The sequence below is a fragment of the Balaenoptera ricei genome, chromosome 17, assembly GCF_028023285.1.
Source record: "Balaenoptera ricei isolate mBalRic1 chromosome 17, mBalRic1.hap2, whole genome shotgun sequence".
Classification (NCBI taxonomy): domain Eukaryota; kingdom Metazoa; phylum Chordata; class Mammalia; order Artiodactyla; family Balaenopteridae; genus Balaenoptera; species Balaenoptera ricei.
This window is the reverse complement of record NC_082655.1, coordinates 36589881-36611973: the sequence shown is the minus strand read 5'-3', so window position 1 is coordinate 36611973 and position 22093 is coordinate 36589881. Positions and strand designations below refer to the sequence as shown.

Sequence of the window (22093 nt, the reverse complement as noted above, 5' to 3'; positions counted from 1 at the left end):
TAGGCTTCCCTGTGGAGGGGACTAGTGCCTGTGTTCTGGTGGATGAGGCTGGATCTTGTCTTTCTGGTGGGTAGGAACCACCTTTTTTTTAAACCAGATTTTTCCCAAAGACGTAATTCAGTTTTGTTTTAAAATCTAAGTATGATATTTTGTAACTTTAAAGTGATGAGAAAGTGATAATCAGGGATGTTATCTCAATATTATGGTAGCCATTAGCAAATGTCATTAATACAAGGGCCCTCGTAGTAGACTCCAATATCCTATTCTTTCATCTTTATGCATATGAAAACAAAAAGAGTAGATAATTTTAGAGATGGAAAAAAACACAAGGTAAAGAGTATCTTAACCACAGGTTTCAGGAAGAAGCACTATTCCATGTAACTGCTACTCCTCATCAGTTTTAGCAGCCAGTGTTATAAACCTGTCTTTCGTATACACTTTGGGCATAGAAATTCCAAAGTACTGCTGATTATTCTCAAGAGTAATACATTATCAATTTAGTAATTATATGAAATGTTATGTAGGGGATATTTCTTCTAGGCCTCCTAAATTTTATACTTCACTTTTTTAAAAATTAAAATTTTATTGCATATATGTTAAAAAATTTTTTAAACTAATTAGAAATGTCTTAATTTTTTCTTGTGATGCGAAAAGGATCTAACGTTACATAGTTTGGGGCAATTTTTAAGAGTCCTTTTTAAGACTGTTTATGTGGACAGCAAATAGCTTGAATGTGTGCTTTCTACAGGGAAGTACAGAAATGCATAGCATTTGTAAATTTTACTCTTGATATGACCTCCAGTAATATAGAAAGCAAATTGCATGCTCAACAGAGAAAACTGATTTTCTTTTTAGGATAACAAAAATTTTAATGGCCCTGGATGGACCAAGCTGGCGGGAGAAGCTGTCACCCATTCCTGCTGTGCCCACTTCTGCACAATTGCGAGCTTGGCGGCCTGTGGCAGAGACGCCCCCAGACCAAGTGGGAGATTCCTGCAGCCATCACCAACCGGGCATCACAGGTAGGGGAAACCTACACTTATTTCTTCTGAGGGTTATCGTGAGCTGTGCATATATTTTCACAGTAAAGCAGAAGGTAAGTGCATGAAATCAGGCGTCTGCTATGGGTTTAAGTTAAGACCCTGTTCTCCCTCTTTCTAACTGCAGAGTCTTAAGAAGTTGCTGCACACCTCCAGTGTTTGAGTGTATATGAAAGGGGGAAATATGAGTAACTGTCTCATGGAGTTATTCTCAGGAATAAATGGAGAGATGCATATGAAATACTTAACACATGTGCTGACTGTGTAAGCTTATAGTAGCCTCTTAATAAATGTTAAGTCAGCATTATTATTAAAAATAAGAAAAAAGAATTGAGTAGCATATAGTTCTCTATACACCTTGTATGTGGCAAGGCTAGTTTAATGAGATTGATGTTTTGGAAATAATAAAGCAAAATAAAGCCCTACAACAATTAGAAAGCTACTGACAGCTGAGCAGAATCACCCTGGCTACTGTGATGAGATTCAGTTATAGAAAGCCAAGGAAGGAAGAGATAGGGGCATTAAAAAACTACCATAATAATCCAGTCAAAAGATAAGGGTGGCTTGAATAAAGAGGGTAGTAGAAGAGGTAGTGAGAATTATTAGATTCTAGTTACAATTTAAAGGTAGAGCTGACTAGTTGGATGTGGGAGAAGCGCTACAGATAATTTCAGGGTTTTTGTCTTGAGAAAGTAGAAGGATGGAAGTGCCATTTATTAGATGGGAAAACCGCAGAAAAATTAGATTTGGAACAATCAAGAACTCAGTTTTGGACACATCAAGTTCAGAAAACCTACTAGACATTCAAAAGAACTTAGAGTTTGAGAGGGGAGGGAGGTTGTATTGACATATAAACTTGGAAGCAGGCAGGTTATAAATGATATTTCAAGTTATGAGGTTAGATGAGATCACCAAAGTTTTACAAAGTATAATTGAGAGATCTAAAGATCAAGTCTTAGGGAATGCCATCATTTATTATAAGAACTTCTATGTACTTCCATATGAATTTTATAAATCTCACCATACAGAAATTCTAGAATGTCAAAGATGCAAGGCTTTAATTTAAAACATCGTTTGGTTGTTTACATTTAAGGTTGGGGATGGGGCTATATAACATCTGACTTTGGTTTTACAAAGCCCAGAGGGAGTAGGAACAAAAATTGTTACTCTGTAGTAGCACCTTTCTCCCATCCTGTGGAGTTTGTTTTGGGGAACATGCCCAGGAAGATCTCTATTAAGTAACAACAAGAAAGTATACATTTTTTTCAGGCTGTGCCGCCATGCCAAGGGAAGGGGCCAGAGCCTCACAAATCATGAAATGACTGACAAAAGTTGGGGTCACATGGATCCTTGTAATTTAATCCCAATTTTCTTATAAAATAAACTATAGGTTTTCAACAACAACAACAACAAAAAAGCCCTACAGCATATATCTAGCAGCAGTACCTCCTTCTGCCTTGTATCGTAGTTGTTCACATCCATACCTACATCCCCACAGTGCTTTCCTCAGAACTTTGTGCAGAGTGTTTAATAAACGTGGCTTCGCGCTTGCCTTCTGCTTGAAAGCTGGCTGAGGCTCTATTTCTCCTGCCTGCTTAGGAACCCCATGTGTGCCTGTGTCGAGCTTCATCTTGCAGACACACTGAGCCGTGATGTCCCAATGGCTCACCCTTTTCATTGCCTAGAAAGAAGATGCAGGGAACTTCTGCCAAGGCTTTTAGATGGTTCAGCAGTCCTGGGAAAAACATGGAGATCTCTAGCTTCTAGAATCCATTATTAATGGGGCCTGGCACAAAGCATTTGCTCAATAAAGGGTAGCTATTCATTACTAATAATGTGCATATACTAACCATACTATAGATATGTGATAGTGAACCATAAGCACAAGAATAATCAGCTCTTTCTGTTCATATTTGTGTACTAATTATTAGTGAGACTGGATACCAAAGGCTTAAAAACAATGTAGGAAGAAGAGCTTGAGGAAAGTTTTTCAGCAAATTGGAAGAAAAAAAATCCTCTGTAATATTCTGTTTTAGAGCTTAGATACACCAAGATTTATGGGGACTGTCATTTGGCCACATAGTGTGAGTTCTTTTGAAACATGAAACATTAGGCAGAAATATTCTGTAATTTGAAATAAAGGATGAAAAGTTAATATGTCATGCCATTTGTGCAGAGGCACAAATAAGATTATTTTTTACATTCCAAGTTTATACTATAAATTCAGTACATCTATCAAGATTTTTAGATCACAGAATTTAAAGTCATATTTTAAAATTTGTTATGCAATTTTATTTTATATCAAGATACTCCATAGAGTAAAGTTATTACATAGATTTAAAACTTTAAATTTTAACATTTTAGGTATGTTAGAAAACTTTGGTTGCAAGTAACAGAAAATCTGTTGACTTATAACTGTAAGGAATAGTTTTGGCTCAAGTAACTGAAAGGGCCCAGACAGGCTCTAAAATCAGGCACAACTTGTCAGGGCTCAGGCTCTGGCCAGAAATAATAGAACTCTAGCAGTTTTAGACTTCATGTCTGCACATATCAATGTCCAAAGGGGGAGAGACACCATTGCTTTTGGTGGCATTAATTTAAGAATGAGGAGATATGTTGCCCCAAAGACCCAGCTTTTTTAGCCTGTTACTCTGTTGGCTGAGCTCTGTTGGTATTTATTCTAATGGGTTATGTGCCCATTGCTGAACCACTCCCTGTAATGAAGAAATGCCATGCCATGAGTTCCTGATCAGTGGGGCTTCCCCTGGACACATGGGCTGAGTAGGAGAGGAGTGATAGCTGAATGAATGCTGAGGTACCCTTAGGAAGAAGGAAATGGATCCTGAGTGAGGAGTCAGCCATGCTCACTGCAAGATAATAGGCAATAGTAATAGTTGGGACTCTGATCGCAGATAACAGAAAACCCAACCATTAATGTCTTAAGCAAAAGAGGTTGTTTATCGGCACCCCTTGTGGAAAAGTCCACAGGTAGGATAGCTGCAGGGATGGCTGGATTCGGCACTCAGAGGTTATTCTTTAGCTGTCTGTCTTGGCCTCTCTCTTGCTCTGTTGGCCCCATTCTCAGACAGATTCTCCCCTTGCATCGCACGATGGCAAAATAGCTCCTCCTTTTATCCTCATGTTCCACGGGAAAGAGCAAGAATTACCTTACCAGAAGCTGCCACTAAAATCTTACTGTAGCTCTTTGGCTCTCATAGGTCCAATTAGACCTAATCTGACCAATTAGATTATTGTGGCCAAGGGAACATAGTGTGCTGGTTAGTAAAACAAAGATTACTCCAAAAGGTAGGGCTAGGGTGGGATTTGCTTTACTTAAACCTTAAGAGCAGAGAGTGGAGGAGGTGTGATTCCAAGGAAACTTGGACTGTTGGAAGATGTCTTAATTCAGGCTTTAATGTGTTTGTTCACTTTTCATGAAATACTTACTACACCAAACACTAGATATTTCTATCTCCAGCAGAGAAAAGAAGGCGTGCTAATATGGATAAAAGGATAGAATCACTTGTATTTTATTTTCTAATTTGAAAAAATAGTGTCATAATTGTATAATCATTTTTACTTATAGCCAATTTATCTTTTTAATTTGTATACAATGTTTTGTTCCATTTAGACTTTAGCTCTGTATGGTTTGTGGTCACTTAATTTACAGTATACTTAAAGTTTTGTAAAGGTGCTTGTATGAGTACTTGCTCTTTTTTGTGTGTGTCCCATAGATGAAAAAATGTTTAAAACCCTTAAAGAAGAAGGAAATCAATGTGTAAAGGACAAAAACTATAAAGATGCCCTTAGTAAATACAGTGAATGCTTAAAGATTAACAACAAGGAATGTGCCATTTATACAAACAGGCAAGTTCTTTGTAACTTTCTATATTTCTTATGTGAATATTTTTGATGGAAAAATTATAGATAATTGCCAAAGTTTATTCCCATGATTCTGAGACTCTATATAGCAAATTGTTTTAAGTGAGTGTTTTTTAAAGAGGTGGGGCTATCGGAGAGATTGAAAACATGCTGTGTCTTGGAGCTGGGAGGTCTGACGTGGGCTGCGTTAGGTTCCCGCTTGGCCATCGCTGCCTTGGCTGGTGCTGCTTTGACTCTCCCTGGCGTGTGGCCTCGCCGCGGCTCGTGAGGAGGCCTCAGTGCGGTCCTCCAGAGTGGGAGCAGGAATCAGTTACCTTTCAAACTAGCGTCTTAGGTGCCCCTTTTCTCTTGAAGTGCTAAGGGAAGGGCCCGGCATCTTCTAATGTGTAGTAGGAATGGGCAGATTTTTCCAGAATGCTGCTCAGGTGCCATGTTTAACACATTATGGTAAAAAAGATAGTTACCTAGAATATGGTGATTTGGGGATTTTTAGGGAGTAGATAGAGTCTGCGGTGACAAGGAAGAATAAGGTATGGTTCCTAAATAGGGGCTCAGCATGGGTTCTCCTAGCCATTTCAGAAAAAATTTTTAAGCTTAATCTCTCACTGCTTTGTTTTTGTACATGTTTTCCTCTTTTGGCAACCTTTTTTGTGAAAAATTCCGTCACTGAACCCAACAGGTATTTTTCTACCTTTCTCCTGTTCGGCCTCAGTGGTCTTGGGCATCAGTGGCCACTCAGTTTTTCCTGGAGACCACCTCCCCGCTCGGCTGCGGTGCAGACAGCTCACTTGCCTGGCTCTCCCCTTCTCACTTCTCTTTTTTCTTTCCCTGCTGTTCTCGGGCTTCTAAAGGCATAGATCCCTTGTCTGCTCGAATGTTCTCTGGGCCATTTAATCCTCTCCCCAGCTCCATTTACCACCTTCCAATTATGTCCCCCAAATCTCTGTGTCTGAGCCCCGGACCTGAGCGCCTCCCTCCCTCCTGCGCTCATGGTGGGTTATCATCCCTGACCCACGCCTCCCTCTCCAGGCTGTCAGCAGCTCAGATGTCCTACCTTCTAAATTCCTCTTGGGCGTGAGCCTTTCTGTCCACCCTCACCGTCAGCCCCTGCTCCGGCTGACGCCGGCTCTCCCTAGACATCTGCAGTGCCCTCCCAGGTGTCCCTGCACAGTCTTGTTCCCTCTGATTCTCCATGCTGCAGCTGGAGCGATCATCCTAAAACATGGTGAACGGATCAGCCTCTGCTTAAAAACCCAACACTGGACTACCATTAACCTTGGGATAAAGCTCAGCCTCCTGCCGGGACCTTTCTGATCTGGCCTCCCACTCTCCCAGCCTCATCACCACCATAGCGCTCTTTTCTTAGTCCATCAAGACACCGTGTTCTCTGTCACTGTAGGACTTTGCACGTGCTGTGCCCTCCCTGCATATTAAATCTCAGCCCAGTGCCTTCGCATTGGATAATTATCACTGTGTACTCTGGGCTTCAACTTAAACGTCACTTCTTCTGGGAAGTCTTCCCTGACTACTCCTCCCCTTGCTTCAGCTCCACCAAATGTGATGAGAGTCTCAGCTCTGTGCTACCAGAGCATCCTCTACAGATTTTATTGTGTTTGCTTCTTTTGACTGTCTCTTCCCCTAGACTGCAGCCTCCTTGAGGGCCGGGACTGTTTTGATTGCAGTTGTATCCCCAGGGTCCTAATTGCAAGTATTGCAAGAAAATGCCATAATTGGAGGAAAATGTTAGGTTTCAATTGCAGCAGCTGTGGTATAGAAACGGACTTATTTAGCTATTTTCTGATTTCTGTTAGTTGTCCAAGTTTATAGATATGTTGTTTTGACTTTCATAATGCTGAGTTCCATTACATACCAGAGCCCTCTGTTACCTGAAGCTGGGCCAGTTTGAAGAGGCAAAGCAGGACTGTGACCGGGCGCTTCAGATGGACCTCGGCAATGTGAAAGCGTGCTACAGACGAGCTCTTGCTCACAAAGGACTCAAGGTGAGGAAATCTTCGTTTTAATATATAAATGTCAGCTCTGAACAGATCATGTGGTTTTCATGAACATGAACTGTGGGCTCAAGGAATGGCAGTGACATTATCCTGGGATTTAATCCCAGTTCTGTACTCAGCAGTCCCAAAACCTTGGAAGATGCCTCAGATTTCCCTGAACTATAATGTGGAGCTAGATAATTTCTAAGATTCCTTCCAGCTCAAAAATGATGATTTATTTCCTGATTTTCTAAGGAGTGTTGTTAGTTATAATAGGTCCACTTTAAAGGACAGGAAGGTTTGTAACTGAATTACTGAAGGCCACCAGCAACGCCACTGAATTCCTCTAGCAGGGGACTGGGGTTGTCTGTACGGTGGAAGGGAGGTATCAGAACTGAAGGTGTGTTCACGCCACGGACGTTGGTAGAGACATGGCAGAGTCTGGGAAGTTCGTTGTGATTTGGGCCTTAAACTGGCCGGTGGTCAGAGTGAGGCTATAGGATGGCATTCTTCTCTAAGAAAACCACACCATTATTTTCAAGGAAAGTATTGTATAATTACATTTTTCTTTATGATGATTCTTCTACGTGGAAAACTTGAGTGAATGTTCACATTTGTAGAAAATAACATGACAAGGAAAAATCAGAACATACTGGGAAATGGCATTTCCTGAAATGGTATTTTTAAAGAATCAAGTTGATTAAGGTTTAATACAATGAAATTCACACATTGTCAGTGTACAGGTCATTGACTTTTTTTTTTCCTCTTTAAAGTTTTTTTTAATTGAGATATAATTGACATTTTATATCAGTATCAGGTGTACAACATAGTGATTTGGTATTTGTATATACTGTGAAATGACCATAGTATGTCTAGTTCACCACACATAGTTACAAATTTTTTTTTGTGATGAGAACTTTTAAGATTTATTGTCTTAGAGACTCTCCAATATACAATACACGATTACTATCTCGAATCACCATGCTGTTCACATCTCCATGACTTACTTATTTTATAACTGGAATTTTGTACCTTTTAAGGGTCTTCAACCATTCCCACCCATCCTCCACACCCCAGCTCCCACCTTGCCTCTGGCAACCACCAATCTGTTCTCTGTTTCTGTGAGTTCAGGTGGTTGTTTTTTTTCTTGGTGGTGGTTTTTTTTTGTTTTCTTGGATTCCACATGTAAGTGAGATCATAAGGTAATTGTCTTTCTCTGTATGACTAATTTTACTTAGCATGACGCCTTCAAAGTCCATCATGTTGTCACAAATGGCAGAACTTCCTTCTTTTTTATGGCTGAATAATATTCCATTGTGTAGATATACCACATTTTCTTTATCTGTTCATTCACTGATGGACACTTAGGTTGCTACTGTAAATAATGCTGCAGTGAGCATGGGAGTATCTTTTCAAGTTAGTGTTCTCGTTTTCTTTGGATAAATACAGGTTCCTGTCTCAGGTGGCTGAGCAGTACAGTGTGATAAAGGAGGGTGTACAGCAGGAGGGAGAGATTTGAGGGAGGAGTGTTGACCTTATTGAGTTTGGTGTATAGCACACAGATGAACAGGCAAGTGAACAGGCAAGTGAAGAGGTGCGTAGGGCGAGGTCCAGAAATGTCCCGCGCGCAGGAGCTTCTGTCCCCGTGGAACTGGGGTGCGTCACCCTCCCAGCATGTGGATGCCCCACTCACCAGCCCAGCAGCTCCACTGTATCCAGTATTCACAGTGTGTTCACTGTATTCCCAGGGCCCAGGCGACCTGACCACTCCCCTCCCCTTTTTTTTTGTTAGCAACATACTCATTTGTAAACCTCACGTAAAGATTTCCTAGGTGGTGTGTGGCACCATGAATTAAAAGAGGCTTCTTGAAAATTTATTCAACTGTTTTTGAACTTAATGGATTTGGGTCCGTGAGGTACTCATGATCTGCATGACTCATGAGTTTATATATATCCAGACCCTTAGAACAGGTTTATCCCATACTGGCTGCCTGACTCTTTGAACTTGTTTACTTTATTCAAAGTCAGAAGTTGTACCTAATGAAAGACCAGAATTTTATACTTCCTTGGAATGAATTCTAGAAATTGTATTATGATGCAGAAAGATAATCCCAATTTTTTTTTTTTTAAAAGATGTTTTCTGGCTTTATTTATTTATTTATTTATTTTTGGCTGTGTTGGGGCTTCATTTCTGTGCGAGGGCTTTCTCTAGTTGTGGCAAGCGGGGGCCACTCTTCATCGCGGTGCACGGTCCTCTCACTATCGCGGCCTCTCTTGTTGCTGAGCACAGGCTCCAGACGCACAGGCTCAGTAGTTGTGGCTCGTGGGCCTAGTTGCTCTGCGGCATGTGGGATCTTCCCAGACCAGGGCTCAAACCCGTGTCCCCTGCATTAGCAGGCCGATTCTCAACCACTGTGCCACCAGGGAAGCCTGATAATCCCAATTTTTAGTAATGCTATCCCACTAGAGTATGAGGCTGGCAGCTTGTTTTCCTGGTTTGATTTTTTATAACTTGATCTGTATACCCTGTAGTTTGAGTTATGTGCCAAGTGAATTTACTTGCAGGATCTTCAAAGGCTACCACTGCTTATAAAACGCATCAGAACTCACACCTGGATCGGCTTCCTCTGTGTGACTGGTGAGGAAGTGGCACAGGGGCTCACAGGGAGCTGGGGCCCTGCCTGTGATTTCTCAGATATTTTGTTTGTTTTCTAGCTTGCTTTATTTTATTTTTATTTTTTCTGTGTGCCAGGTTTGAAAAATATAGGGCTTTCCTTAATGTTCAGCTGTTCTTCATAAGAAAAGATAATTGAACATTTTACTTTTACTTACAATTTATATCTTCTATCGAGTGCCACTCACGTGCTAGGCTTTGGGAGCATAGACATGGTAAGACATAGTGCCTGCCTTAGGGAATTCACAGCCAACCGGGGATAATATCAGGCCAAAAGTATCAAAAAGAGTAATATCGTCTAAAATAAATGCTGTTATTGGAGTTTAAGCACATTTATTAATAGTAAATGTTATCATAAACACATGTGATTATACTTTACCTTTTTTTTTTTTGTTGAGGCCTAATAAGGTCATTAGCAACCTTTAACGTCCTCCTTTTTGCTGGAGCCGCACTTTTCTCTCTGTGTGAGCTCTGTTCTGCCCCTCACTCTGTGTGGCTGGCTTCCCTTCAGGTCTTGTGTTCTCTGACACGCGTGTCAAAGGAGACTCCTTCCCCTCGTTTGCGTCCGTCTCCATCCTTGCTTCTCTTAATTGCATAAATGACAGTGCACGCTTACTTTATTTATTCATTTGTTCACTTGTTTTCTTATTGTTTCCCCTCATAAGACGTAAGCTTCCACGAGGGCCGGGGCCCCGGCTGTCCTTTCCCCTGCGGTGTCCTAGCCGCTGGCCCATGGAGGGGCCGGATCTGGTCTCACGCTGTGGTTACCCATCAGCCTGGCCCCTCCTCTGCCACCGCCTCCCTGCTCCATGGCCGTCCCCGCTCCTCCTGCTGTCGGGCCCTCTCTTCACACTTGCCTGCCTCTGTTTAACATTTATCAAAGTGTATTTCTTGCTTTCTTAGGTTTCTTCCAACCAGACAGATTGGTCTTTAGGCACAGACTTTCCTTGAATGGATGAAAAAGTAGTCATGTCAACTCCTTGCTGGTGGCCTTCTATTTCCAAGGCTGCAGCTCACAAATCGCCATTTTCAGGCCTCTCACTTGAGCTCCAGCACTGTCTTATCATTCACCTTCTGCTCATGGCTGCCTTCATCGTCTCAAAGATTATCTTTCTATGCCTCAGTTTCCTCATCTTTAAATGGGGACAGTAACAGTTAGTATTTATAGGGCTATTGTGGGACTAAAATAAGAATACTTGCAAAATGCTGAGACGGGTAAGAGTTAGCTATTATTACTTCCTCAACTTGCCCCGCTGCCCCCTCTTCTTGCCTTTCGGTATGATTCCATGCCTGGAACACCTAGGATGGAAACACAGTGTCATTTGTTTTTCGTAGCAGGTTTTCCAACTGCGCTGTTGTGACACAGTGCTGTGTGGAGATTGTTGTTAATAGCGCTGATGTACTACATTTTGTAAGTAATTTACCTTTTTAAAAAATAAGTTAGAGCAGGTTTAAGGTTATCCCTTTTAAACACATCACTCTTGCTCTAGTATGTTGCTGGCTGGAGTGGGAAGGGCCGCGGCATTACAGCTCGTCCCCCGGGAGTGTCACATAAGCCCCAGCTTATTTTACCTGTGCTTCAGTGTCCGGTGCATGCTGTTATTATATGTCATGAATCCTTGAGAGGTTACACGTCATTGGAATTCCTGGCCTCCTCACAGAATTAATTTTGGCTTAATCAAAACACGAGTCTAGTCTGTAGTTCTAGAACGTGGCTTGTCACAGCACACTGTGATTCTGTGGTGTCCGTCTCTGCCAGCAGATTCTGTGCAGTGTCTGGTTAAGCGTAGATCCCTTCTCCTTCCCCTCAACCTCTCCAGTGTATTGCCTGACTGTTTATGGAGGAATAAAGGTTGACTCCAGGCTGTTTGAGCAGTAGACAACTCGAAGGGTGTTACAGAACAGGGCATCATGATAACAGCTAACACTGGCCCAGCTCTTTCTAAGGCTAAGCCACTCCCATGTTATTTTATTAATGCGTTGATTACTCGGCACAACCTCGTGAAAACTAGAGTAGAGAATCTCTTCTCATCCTTACTCTAAAGATGAGAGAACTGAAGCTCAGAAAGGTTAAGTGGGATCTCGCTCAAGCTTTCATTGCTAGTAGGTGCTGATGTGAGGCCGTTCGCTCTTTCATCTATTCATTCAGCAGACCACAAATGCCTGTGTGTGCCAGGGACTATGAAAGCTGTGGTGATACAGAACTTAACTTGCCTTCTAACCCCAGATTCTGTGCTCACTCTTCTGTAGAGGATGGCCACTGTGTTGTGGGCTACAATATTTTAGCTCAAGACTTACCTCATAGGCCTAACTTTACTACTGCGGTACTAATGGAACCCACCGCACATGCTCTGTGTACTCGTCTCACCAATTTCACTCCCACCCGGGCTCATCTGTGCCCCTTCTCCTTTTATGTATGAAAATTATTTTCTCTGCCTTCCTGCTTTCAGAATTATCAGAAAAGTTTAAACGATCTCCATAAAGTTCTCCTACTAGACCCAAATATTATTGAGGCAAAAATGGAACTGGAAGAGGTCACCAGAATCCTGAATGTTCAGGATAATGCAGCATCATTCAACAAAGAAAAGGAGAGAAGGAAAATTGAGATTCAAGAGGTATGTATATTTGATTATCTCTGAAAGTACTCTTTTGGAGATCCTATACTCATATGGGATTCTGAGGTCATATTCCTAAGACTTTTAAAAATTTCGTGTTTTTATTCTGATGATCAATGAAGACATTTTAACAAATTATAATGACAAGATTTTTCTTTTGTTGTGATAATTAGCCATTGCATTTCCCAACTTGGGTCCAAGGACCCTTGGGTGTCTGCATTCTTCCTTTCTGTGCTCCCCTCCCCCTGTACCACCTGGCCTGTGGTTTTATTGCTTCCACTCCAGGTTGCCCTGCGAGCCTGTGGCCACTGAACTTTGCTTCCTGGTCGACCCAGAGAACCCTACAGGACTGATTCAGTTTCAGCGGTCCTGCACGCCACACCCCGTAGAGGGTTCCTGATTGATTTAGACTTTTTTTAGTAAACTTGTAAACAAGACCGGCCTCATCAGGGGTCCTGGACTACCCTAGAATCAAACCTACCTTTGTGATTTCAGACAACTGGATGCCTTGTGCTGTAGCCTTTTGTTTTGCCTTTAGTGAGGAATGTCAGCTCTTGGATTACTGTGTCAGCTACCTATCATCTTACATTTCTACTAAGAGTTAAAGGCTAATATGTGAAAGAAGCTAGGGAGTTTTTTCCCTCTAAGGAGGGAAGGAAAAAGCTGTTTTAAGAGAATTGAAAAATGTAAGTTGACTTCTCTATCAAATGTAACGAAACAAGTAAATGTAAAATTTATCATGAAGAAGAGGTATAAGGTTGTTACAGGTCTTCTTTTATACAGCAGCTTTTACTTGTGGAAAATTATAAAATTTCACTGTCACATTCTCAATGTCAAAAATTTTTTTTAAACTTTAAAAAAGAATGCTTTTATGAATGGATACTTATACTTTAAAACTTCTCTTCCTAAAAAAAAGTAGATTTTATGATTATTACAAGTTATATATTTTTCACTTAGAACTTGACTAAACCACAGTCCACCTGTGTTTTTCAGTTCCTTCCCGTTTTAATAAAGGTAACTTACCTTTATGGGGTGTGTGCAGTGGCCGTTGTGTCACAGTGTAATTTGTCTCCCCCTGAAGGTGAATGAGGGCCATAAAGAGGAGCCTGAAAGGACCTCGGAGGACGTCTCCACTGACTCCCGTGCTTCTGAGAAGGGGGACACAAGCAATGGGCCACGAGAATTCTATGAGAAACTACCAATCCCCAAGCCTAACAATGCCTACGAATTTGGCCAGGTTATAAACGCCGTCAGTACTAGGAAAGATAAAGAAGCCTGTGCACACCTGTTAGCCATCACTGAACCGAAAGACTTGCCAGTGTTGTTGAGCAACAAACTTGAAGGAGATACATTCCTGCTCCTCATCCAGTCTCTGAAAAATAATCTTATTGATAAAGATCCTTCTTTGGTATATCAGCATCTTTTATATCTGAGTAAAGCAGAAAGGTTTAAGGTAAGTGGCAAACTATGTTCATGGAGATAGATTTTTTTTTAGGGTTTTTATAACAACTTTAAAATGTCAGTTTGTATGCTAATATAATTTTTCTCCTTCTTTCAGATGATGTTGACACTGATTAGCAAGGGCCAAAAGGAGCAGATTAAACAGCTCTTTGATGACCTCTCAGACAGACCAAACAAACATTTTACTTTAGAAGATGTGCAGGCCCTCAAAAGGCAGTATGAGCTTTAAATAAAGATTATTGTTAGATTTCTTCCATGCATGTATGTGTTCCAGTAATGCTAATGAGATGGTATTGTAATAGAGTTGCATGGATAAAAACCTGGCTTAGAAAAGATCCCTTGGTCTGGACTATAAAATATTTTACTTATTTTTATACATAGAACACATATATTCTACAATCTGCTTTTTATTAGTTGTAAATATTTTCTTATGTACCAGAGCTAACATCTTTATATTTAATAATAAGTATATCTGGAACTTGTTAAGATGCATTTTAATTTATATTATACATTTTCTTTTAATAACTTACTTGTTAAAATTTTGAGTTAAATTACACTTCTTTGGGCTATGAAGGAGTCCTGTTAAGTTTGATAGAAATGTATTTCTTTACAGTTCATTTTTAAAAGTGGAAATCATTAACAGTGATTAGTACATCACTTTTATTTCCTGCTAAGATATATATAAATCCCATTTTATACTACTTGTGGATTACAGGCCTCTAAGATGAAATGTAACACTTAAGTCTATAATATGAAATGATTATTAAATAAATTGTGATTATTAATTTAGAGCTATAAGAGGAACTTATTTTTTTCTAATATGGAAGCATTGCCTAATAATTAAGAACAAAAATTGCCTGAAATTCTGCTCCTTTTTACTAGATTTTTAAAGGCAAGTTTCCCTTATGTGTTGCTTATATAAGCAATAACGAAACAACCACTATATAAAAGCAACTAAGCCTGCATTTCTATTTGAATTGTCACTCCCACATTTCCCCCAAACATTTTGAGTGACTTCTCCCTCTTTGTTTCCCCCCTCCTTTAAGCATGATCATATTTATTCCCTTAGTGCAAAAGGGAAAATGAAGAACTCTTTATATTGAGAGCTCCCTTGTTAACTGGGTCAGAGTAAAGGTGTTTCTTACGATAAAACCTTCAGGTCTCTATCAATCAGTGTGCTGTCATTTATTCCTGTAGTCTTTGGTCAGGTTTCTTTTTCTGAAGCATTTTCTTGTTCTTTAGAAGAGCAGAGGAAAGATGACTATCACATTAGTTATTTCCATATCCATTATTATCTAATATTTGATAATTAAAGAATATTTAAAGAAGTATTGTGGGTAAATGGTTTCAAACTGTGCCATTTTTTAAAAAAACTATTCTTTCCTAGGCTCATAAATGAAAATCTGCTGTGATGGGTATTTAACTCTAGTCTTCAAGCAAACGAACAAAACAGTTTTCTCCTTTTGAATGATACTAAGTTTTTGTGCAAGTACATGAGGGAGTGTGTTAGTAACTTTACAGTAGAAACAACATGAAAAGGAAACGTTCTCTTTTGTTGACAGTTACATACCCAGTACTAGCTGCACGGAGCAGCCTCTCCCGTGGAGGAGATGGGAAGCAGTGAGCAAGTGCCGGGCTGTCCCAACTGTTGGGTCACACCTGGAGAAACTTGTTTCTCCCCAGCCGGAGTCCTGAGGGGGGACCTCCATGACTGAAGGAAGGGAAGAGAAAGTGAAGGAAGCAGATAAGAATATCAAGGGCATTAAAGGAGCACACAGTTCCTGCAGATAGCTTCAGGACTTCAGCAGGAAGTCTGCCCACAAGCCTCTGGGAGTACCCTACTTAGGGATCTCCCCACTGGGTCCGTGGGCATCCCCAACACCCCAAGTGCTAAACCCACACCTCCTGCCATTCTGTGGCCAGATCCTTCTGCATGCTCCTGAGTGCTGCAGCAGTGAGAGCAGGCGCAGTAGTTGGAGTATTCTCAGAAGGATGGACCAGAGTCTGTGGGTAAGGGAGAAATTGCAACTGAAGCTATAACACTACCTTCTGGAAGACAAAAGAGAGGTTTCCAGCAGCCAGTCTGGTGAGTTCTAAGAATAAGGAGAAACATAAAAGGTTAAGAATTCTGCCACAAGGCAGAACAAGAAGAGTGGAGCAGGTCTATCCATTCAGAAACCAAGGAAACCCCTCATATAGCAACACCAATGATTAGTATCCCAACTGAAGGCAACCAGTAAAGATTTAAGGAGGTGTCTGCTACTTCAAATGCAAAAACAGCAACACAAAAATACAAGGAACGTGAAAAATCAAGAAAATATGTCACCTCCAAAAGATACCAATAATTCTCCAACAATCAAGCTCAAAGCCACAGAATACTCTGATGTAGCTGATAAAGAGTTCATAATAGCTGTTCTGAAGAAACTCAGTGAGCTACAAGAAAACTCAGAAAGACAGCTTAATGACAATAGGAAGGAAAATACGTGAACAAAATTAACTCTTTACCAAAAAATCACAAAAAAGAACTAAACAGGAATTCTGGAGCTGAAGAAGTCAATGAATGAGATGAAGAATGTGCACTGGAGAGCCTCTGCAGTAGCACAGAGCAGATGGAAGACAGAATAAATGACTTAGGGGATGAGAATTCTGAAATAAATCAAAATAAAAAAGAGCAAAGAAAGCATGCATGCTCTATGGGACTTGAGACAGAGAGCAAATATCAATACTAGAAGAATTGGGGATCCAGAGGGAGAAGGGGACAGAAAGTTTACTTAAAGAAATATTAGCTGAAAACTTCCCAAATCTGGGGAGACTTGGACATCCAAATTCACAAAGCTAATAGATCACCCTATTATCTAACTGTGAAAATACCTTCTCCAAGACACATTGTAATGAAACTACCAAAAATCAAAGATAAAGAATTCTAAAGGCAGCCAGGGGGGAAAAAAAGTGTAACCTACAAAGCTACATCCATTGGGCTATCATCAGGTTTCTCATCAAAACCCCTGCAGGCTAGGAGAGAGTGGGATTACATATTCAGAGCATTGAAAGATTAAAAACTCCCAGCCAAGAATATTCTATCTAGCAAAGTTATTCTTCAGATATGAAGGAAAAATACTTTCTCAAGACAAACAAAAGCTGAGGGAGTTTATCACCATTAGACCTGCCTTACAAGAAATGTTGAAAGGAGTTCTTCAAGCTGACATGAAGAGAGGCTCATCAGTGACATGAAAACACCTTTATACCTGTAAAGGTGAAAAATACGTGCTCAAATTTAGAAAATTCTAATTCTATAATAAGATGGTGTATTACCCACTCAATTATAGATAAAGGTTAAAGAAAAGAGTATTAAAAGTAACTATAGCTACTATAATTTGTTAAATACACAACATAAAAAGATAGATTGTGACATCAAAAATGTAAAGGGTTGGGTAGTGAAGGGAGGAGTCTTCATTGGTGAATGAAGATGCTGTCAGTGTAAAATGGACTGTTTCATCTATGAGCTGTTTTAGCTAAGCTTCATGGTAACCACGAAGCAAAAGTCTAGAGCAGATTCATGAAAGATTTCAAAAAGGGAAAACAGCATATCACCATGGAAAATCACCAGTTTACCAAGATGAAACAAAAGGAAAAAGAAACATCAGGAAAAAACAGAAACAGAGGGGAAAGAAACAATGGAAATAGAAACCAGAAAGCAATCAATAAGATGGCAATAGTAAGTCCTTACATATCAATAATTACTCTGAATGTATGGATTGAATTCAACAGTTAAAAGGCACAGAGTGGCTGGATTGATTAAAAAACGAGACCCAACTACATGTTTCCTTCAAGAGAGTCACTTCAGCTTTAAAGACACACAGGCTCAAAATGAAGGGATGGAAGAAGATATTCCATGCAAGTGGAAACCACAAAAAGTGGGGATAACCACACTAATATCAGACAAAATAGACCTTAAGCCAAAAACAATAACAAGAAGCAAAGAAAGTCATTATGTAATGATAAAGGGGGTCAGTAAGCAAGAATTTATAACAATCATAAAGATGTATGGGCTTAACGTAGGAACACCTAGATATATGACTAAGTGGGATTTATCCTTGGGATACAAGAATGGTTCAACACATGTGAGTTAATAAATCTTATATACCATATTTATAGAATGAAAGAAATGACATGATCATCTCAATAGATGCAGAAAAAAGCATATAGCAAAATGCAACATCCTTTCATGATAAAAACCTGCAACAGACTAGATATGGAAGAAACATACCTCAACATAATATAGGCCATACATGACAAGCACACAGCAAACATACTCAAGAGTGAAAAATTGAAAGCTTTTCCTCTAAGGAACAAGACAAGGATGCACACTCTCACCATTCTTATTCAATACTAGTATCAGAAGTTCTCACTAGAACAATTAGGCAAGACAATGAAAGAAAAGGCATCCAAATAGGAAAGGAAGAAGTAAAATTTTCATTATTTGCAGATAGATGATATGATTTTATATACAGTCAGCCCTCTGTATCCATGGCTTGAATTGTGGCGTTGATTGAATCTACAGATTTAGAATCCATGAGAGGTTGATATAAGGGACTTGTGCATCTGTGAATTTTGGTATTGGTGGAGATTCCAGAAACCAGTCCCCCACAGATACCAAGGGACGACCATATAGAAAATCCCAAAGTTTCAACCAAAAAAACTGTTAGAACTAATCAACAAATTTAGTAAATTTGCAGGATACAAAATCATCATACAGAGATCAGTTGCATTTCTGTACACTAACAATGAAACACCTGAAAAATAAAACTATCCCACTCAAAATAGCATCAAAAGCAAAATACCAGGAATAAATTTAATCAAGGAAGTGAAGGATCTGTACAACGAAAACTACAAGACTTTGTTTAAAGAAATCAAAGATGATGGGCTTCCCTGGTGGTGCAGTGGTTGAGAACCCACCTGCAGGGGACACGGGTTCAAGCCCTGGTCCGGGAAGATCCCACATGCCATGGAGCAACTAAGCCCATGTGCCACAACTACTGAGCCTGCACTCTAGAGCCCGCGAGCCACAACTACTGAGCCTAGAGCCCATGTTCCGCAACGAGAGGCCACCGCAATAAGAAGCCCGCGCACCGCAACGAAGAGTAGCCCCTGCTCGCCGCAACTAAAGAAAACCTGCGCACAGCAACAAAGACCCAACAGAGCCAATAATTAATTAATTAATTAATTTTTTTAAAAAAAGGAAATCAAAGATGACTCAAACAAATGGAAAGATACCCCACACTCATGAATTGGAAGAATTAATATTGTTAAAATGTCCATATTACCCAAAGCCATCTGTAGATTCAGTGCAATCCCTATCAAAATTCAAATGGCATTTTTCACAGAAATAGAAAAAGAAATCCTAAAAATTTGTATGGAGCCACAAAAGACCCCCTATAACCAAAGCAATTATGAGAGAGAAGAGCAAAGCTGGAGGCATCACACTTTCTGACTTCAAACTATAAAATAAACCACAGTAATTAAAACAGTATGGTACTGGCATAAAAATAGACACATAGACCAATGGAACAGAATAGAGACCCCAGAGTTAAACCTCCACATATATGCCAACTAATATTAGACAAGGGAACCATAAACACCCAATGGGGAAAGGGTAGTCTCTTCAACAAATGGTATTGGGAAAACTGGGTAAACAAATGCAGAAAAAAGAAATTAGACTCCTCTTATACCCCTCAGAAAAATTAACTAAAAATAGATCAAGCACTTATAAGACCTGATACTTTAAAGTTCCCATCAACTGATGAATGGATAAAGAAGATATGGAATATATATACTCAAAGGAATATTATTCAGCTATGAGAATGAAGGAAATCCTGTCATTTGTGACAACATGGATGGATCTTCAGGGTATTATACTAAGTGACATAAGTCAGAGACAAATACTGTTATACCACCTATATGTGGAATCTTAAAGCTGAATTCATAAAAACAGTGTAAAATGGTGCATATCAGGGGGTTAGGGGTGGGGGAATAGAAGAGATGTTTAAGGGTCCAAACTAACAACTAGTAGATAAATAAGTCCTGGAGATCTAACAGCATAGTGATTATAGATAATAATACTGTATTATAAACATCAAACTTGCTAAGAGACTAGACCTTAATTAGTCCCACCACAAAGAAGAAATGATAATTATGTGATGTGATAAAGGTGCTAGCTAGGAGTACAACAGCAATCATATTGTAGTATATAAATGTATCACGTAACATGTAGTACACCTTAAACTTATACAATGTTATATGTCAAATATATTTCAATGTAAAAAAAATTGCAGGTGATATTTTCTTTTAGCTTCACTTTGTGCCAGGCACTGCGCCTAGTTTATCATACATTGTCTAGTTTAATCCTAATAACAACTCTGTTACAGATGAGGAAACCATGGCACAGAGAAAATTTAAGTTAAATTAAATCCTTATGAATTAACAAGGATTACAAATGCAGCAAATGGTCAGTCCAAGATTCAAACCTGGGCAGTCTTTCTTTTGAACTCATATGTACTGTGCTGTGTAATGGAAAATTTTAAATATATGAATGGAATAATGAGTAAGGTGCCTGGCCTTTAAGAGTTACAGCTTAGTAGAGGCAATGGATATGTAAATTACCAACTTTGGTACCCCAATAGAGGTATTTAGAGTGATTACGCAGAGCAAGAGGAGTGCCCAGCCCTGCCGTGAGAAGGTTAGGAAAGGTTTCAAGGGGTTAATGTTGCAGCTTGAGTTTGCCATTTGGATGCGAGAAAAGGATGTGCCAGGCAGAGGAGATAGGAGACGCAAAGGCATCAAGATGCATAGTGATGGTGTGTGTTGAATGAAAGGGTGAAATAACTGGACCTGTTTGGGGAACTGCATTTCATCTTAGTACTAGTGGAGCATAAGCTTTGTGTGATAAAGCCTTAAGGAATTATAATTGGATAAAGCAGATAGCTGCATGCTGCACATGAAATGGTAGCGATATCAGAGTTTTAATTATACAAATAGTTCTTTTCCTAGTCAGGCATTACCACTCTTAACCAGTACCTGGTTTTCTTCTCCTTCTGGGCATACCCAAAACGGTACTTTTCAGCCTCTTTGTGATTGGTTGGAGCCAGGTGACCTCTTCTGCCAATAGGGTAGAGCAGGGGTCCCCAACCCCCACGCCGCAGACCCGTGGTGGTCCGTGCCTGGTAGGAACCAGGTTGCACAGCAGGAGGTGAGCGGCGGGCGAGCGAGTGAGGCTTCACTGCCGCTCCCCATCGATCCGGGTCACTCACGCTCAGCACGCCTGGACCATCCTCTCCGTTCGCTCACGATACCGCCGAATCCCCCCCCCACCCCCGCCCCACCCCCGTCGGTGGAAAAACTGTCTTCCACGAAACGGGTCCCTGGTGCCAAAAAGGTTGGGGACCGCTGGGGTAGAGGTAAAAGCTGTCCGTCACTTCTGGGCCAGAGTATGCACGAGCTGGCACAGAGCCCTCACGCTCAGCCTTTTCCCTCGCTGCAGTGACTGAGAAGGCCTCATGTTCCAGTTAGTGGGTCACAAGATGATGACCCCTCCAGCAGCCTGGTGCTTTGAGTGTGGGTCTGAAGCAGAGGCCTGCTAATCTGCCCTGGACGGCGAGCATAAACAAGAAAGAAGCTTTTTTGTGTTGAGCCACTGAGATTTTGGATTGTTTGTAATTATATCCAAAGACTTAACCTCTCACAGTCTGTTTCTGTATCTCTTCTCCCTTAAGTCCTTAAATCTTTCATGAGTTCCTGGCCTGTAAAGCCAACTTCAAATGGTTCATCTCCACCTGGATGTCTCATTACTACAAATGTAATATCCCCCAAACTAAACTCTGTTCCCTCAAACTTAGGCTTCACTTGTTTGGTGAAAGTTACCAGCATTCATACACTGGCCTCCGCCAGGAACTTTGGCTTCATCCTAGACTTTCCTTGCTCTCTCAAACTCCACATCCAAATACTTCATCCAGGCAACTTGTTTCATTACCCAGTATGGCGCACTCACTCAACACTGACTGCTTTCAGGGCTTCCCTGGTGGCACAGTGGTTAAGAATCCGCCCGCCAATGCAGGGGACACTGGTTCGAGCCCTGGTCCGGGAAGATCCCACATGCCGTGGAGCAACTAAGCCCGTGCACCGCAACTATTGAACCCGCGTGCCACAACTACTGAAGCCCATGAGCCTAGAGCCCGTGCTCCACAACAAGAGAAGCCACCACAATGAGAAGCCGGCACCACAACGAAGAGTAGCCCCCGCTCGCCACAACCAGAGAAAGCCCGTGCACAGCAACAAAGACCCAACACAGCCATAAATAAAATAAATAACTTAAAAAAACAAAACAAAAAAACATTGACTGCTTTTGCACGGAATGTTTCCCTGCTCCCAATGCTC

The 22093-nt window shown here is 40.6% G+C and overlaps 1 protein-coding gene across 2 annotated transcripts in view; it reads left to right on the top strand.

Moving 5' to 3' along the window:
• The window catches only part of SPAG1 (sperm associated antigen 1), a 93375-nt gene extending 79164 nt beyond the window's left edge, over positions 1-14211 (top strand). For both annotated transcript variants that reach the window (XM_059901307.1, XM_059901306.1), the window contains 6 exons: positions 856-1022; positions 4775-4907; positions 6796-6922; positions 12038-12202; positions 13284-13655; positions 13761-14211. In XM_059901307.1, the coding sequence (XP_059757290.1) occupies positions 856-1022; positions 4775-4907; positions 6796-6922; positions 12038-12202; positions 13284-13655; positions 13761-13892 (1096 nt within the window). In that variant the 3' untranslated portion in view covers positions 13893-14211. The remainder of the gene's footprint in view (positions 1-855; positions 1023-4774; positions 4908-6795; positions 6923-12037; positions 12203-13283; positions 13656-13760) is intronic.
• Positions 14212-22093: the final 7882 nt, after the last annotated feature.